Below are 3,119 nucleotides of genomic sequence, written 5' to 3' on the forward strand. Positions count from 1 at the left end.
GGAGGTTTGATCATAAACACTCCCTCTCCTTGGTCTTTAAATATGACTGACATTGACAGAATGATCAAATCTAGCACTCTTAGGGAAATATGATAATGTTTTGTAATTATCATTTAAATCTGGCTAATTTTCAAATTGTTTGTCGTAAATAAACATCTCAGAAAAATGTGATGGGGTTTCAAATCGGAATATGGCTTTTTGTTATGAAACAGGGCATATTTTCATCCATGTCTTCTGTAGAGGACACCAGGACAAACGGCACGTTAATCAGGGATTTTGGGGAACACAACAAGTCAATAGGGAAAGAAATTATAGATCAATATTCCTATGAAATATGAGATATTCTGTTGCTACGTTATTACTCTCATTATTACACTTGTTTTCTCATTATGGTTTGCCCCAAGAACACATTATTATGCAAATTAGATGCAGTGTATAGATACATTGTATAGAATGGGAATACCATGGACATTTTACACACATATACCATAAAGTACAGTAGTATATCAAATCATTCTGTTATAGCTTTCATAACATAGTTGAGAATCATCTTTGTACAAAATTTGGCTAAAAATAGCCCAAAACCTAAAAACTCACTGGTAAAAAAAATAAAACATTGTTTTTGCCTATACATGTCTATTTTTTTTTTCAATAACTAAGTCCTGGCGTCCTCTACAAAGGACATAGAATAAAATATATTTTTTTCAAAAATGATTTCTCTACATTTGTTTCTTATGCTCCAACCAATTGTTTTTTTCTGGTTTTCAGCAGGATATTACAGTCTCCTGTCGTCCGGTTTCTTTTCGAAAAGTAAACACATATTATTTAGCTATTTATTTAACTTTATATCAGTTTAGTAGGCTAACCTTAATTTTCCCTCCAGTTTTAATAACACTTTCACTTCATGTCTTTCAACGTTTAAATGTTCTACATTGCATACATCATATTTTTCTGTATTTGACTTACTGTTTTTAAGTAGTGTGTGGTTTTATGGTCCATACCATAAAAATGATCTCTGCTCTTTCTACTTCTAAAGTTTTTTTTTTAAATTTGCAATATTATCTACTGATTATTTTGCCAGTGTTTGTCTAAGTTAGTGATTTATCTTCATTTTTTTTTTTTGAACCAAGAAGAAAAAATGCCAAAAAAAAACAGAAGACAGACCTGTATCCTTTTTCTTCAGTTCAAACTCTCAGTTATGGTTGGTGTGACCTGCCAAATCTGTCACTGAGTAGCATTGAATGTCAAGACCTTTTTTTTTGTCTCACTCCGTTGTACACAGAAATATAATTAAGATCTCAGGAATTTTTATTTGAGGTATTGAGGAAATGAAAACAAACAAGAACACAAAACAGAAAAGAATTAAAACAGCTGCTACAGATGTGTGTGTCATCCCCCCCCCCGAAAAAAGCTCAAATCATCCTTCAACATGTTAGTAGCAAAATTGTTTGTCATAAATAAACATCTCAGAAAAATGTGATGGGGTTTCAAATCGGAATATGGCTTTTTGTTATGAAACAGGGCATATTTTCATCCATGTCTTCTGTAGAGGACACCAGGACAAACGGCATGTTAATCAGGGATTTTGGGGAAACACAAGTCAATAGGGAAAGAAATTATAGATCAATATTCCTATGAAATATGAGATATGCTGTTGCTAAGTTATTACTCTCATTATTACACTTGTTTTCTCATTATGGTTTGCCCCAAGAACACATTATTATGCAAATTAGATGCAGTGTATAGATACATTGTATAGAATGGGAATACCATGGACATTTTACACACATATACCATAAAGTACAGTAGTATATCAAATCATTCTGTTATAGCTTTCATAACATAGTTGAGAATCATCTTTGTACAAAGTTTGGCTAAAAATAGCCTGAAACCTAAAAGCTCACTGGTAAAAAAAAATTAAACTTTACCTATACATGCCTATTCATGTCTATTCCCCCCCCATATTTATCTGTATTTGACTTACTGTTTTTAAGTAGTGTGTGGTTTTATGGTCCTTACCATAAAAATGATCTCTGCTCTTTCTACTTCTAAAGTTTTTTTTTTAAATTTGCAATATTATCTACTGATTATTTTGCCAGTGTTTGTCTAAGTTAGTGATTTATCTTCATTTTTTTTTTTTGAACCAAGAAGAAAAAATGCCAAAAAAAAACAGAAGACAGACCTGTATCCTTTTTCTTCAGTTCAAACTCTCAGTTATGGTTGGTGTGACCTGCCAAATCTGTCACTGAGTAGCATTGAATGTCAAGACCTTTTTTTTTGTCTCACTCCGTTGTACACAGAAATATAATTAAGATCTCAGGAATTTTTATTTGAGGTATTGAGGAAATGAAAACAAATATCTGTCAATAAGCTAGGACTTGTTTTACCTTTTGAATTAAGCTAATTTTTCTGAGCCCATTGGCGGATATGTGAACTTTAATAAATTCATTTTGATCTATTCCTCAGAAAACAAGACCTCTTATCAAAGCTGTTTTTTTGTATTTTAAAATTGATTAAAAAGTAATGGAGATTGGTTGGAAGTTGTATTTTTAAACTTTAAAGTGCTGCTAATACAACCCATTGTGTTCACTTTGACATTTACATTTAGAGACCATATTGACATATTGTGTTCCCTTTAACTTATTCCTTAATCATTTTTATATACAGGTAGCTTCTGGTAAGTAAATACATGTAAATGCAATATTTATCGTCAGTTAACACTGGATCAGTAATGTCTGAAGAAACGTCTACTGTATTTACACATAACTAATTCATCACAAAATGTATTTACCTGTGTTAATTAACTATGCAGTAAATATTAAAAGAGTGCATATATATATATATATATATATATACACACACGTGTGTAAATATGATGTAATTCAAATTTTAAGAAAAAAAAAAAAAACTAAACTGTTGGCACCATCCTCTCTTTCTCTTGTGCTTGAGTAAGAAGACTCGTATGAATTAAAGAACAAAATAAAAATTAAATAATATTAACTGACAGTAATGCAATTATTTTATAGATATAATAATACAGACCTCCTGTTATCTGTTTCCAGCGGTTCTTCTCCAGTGAAGTCTAACGGTTCAACATCCTGTAGTAACTCGGCTTTGTC

The 3,119-nt window shown here is 31.2% G+C and overlaps 1 protein-coding gene across 1 annotated transcript in view; it reads right to left on the reverse strand.

Moving 5' to 3' along the window:
- Positions 1–2,920: 2,920 nt before the first annotated feature.
- lmbrd2a (LMBR1 domain containing 2a) overlaps positions 2,921–3,119 on the reverse strand; it is a 14,955-nt gene continuing 14,756 nt past the window's right edge. The window contains exon 18 of the mRNA XM_016534352.1: positions 2,921–3,119. This exon is cut by the window's right edge and continues 1 nt beyond it. Coding sequence (XP_016389838.1) covers positions 3,021–3,119 — 99 coding nt within the window. The 3' untranslated portion in view covers positions 2,921–3,020.

Source organism: Sinocyclocheilus rhinocerous, unplaced genomic scaffold (assembly GCF_001515625.1).
Source record: "Sinocyclocheilus rhinocerous isolate Xijiao unplaced genomic scaffold, SAMN03320098_v1.1 scaffold516, whole genome shotgun sequence".
Taxonomy (NCBI): Eukaryota; Metazoa; Chordata; class Actinopteri; order Cypriniformes; family Cyprinidae; genus Sinocyclocheilus; species Sinocyclocheilus rhinocerous.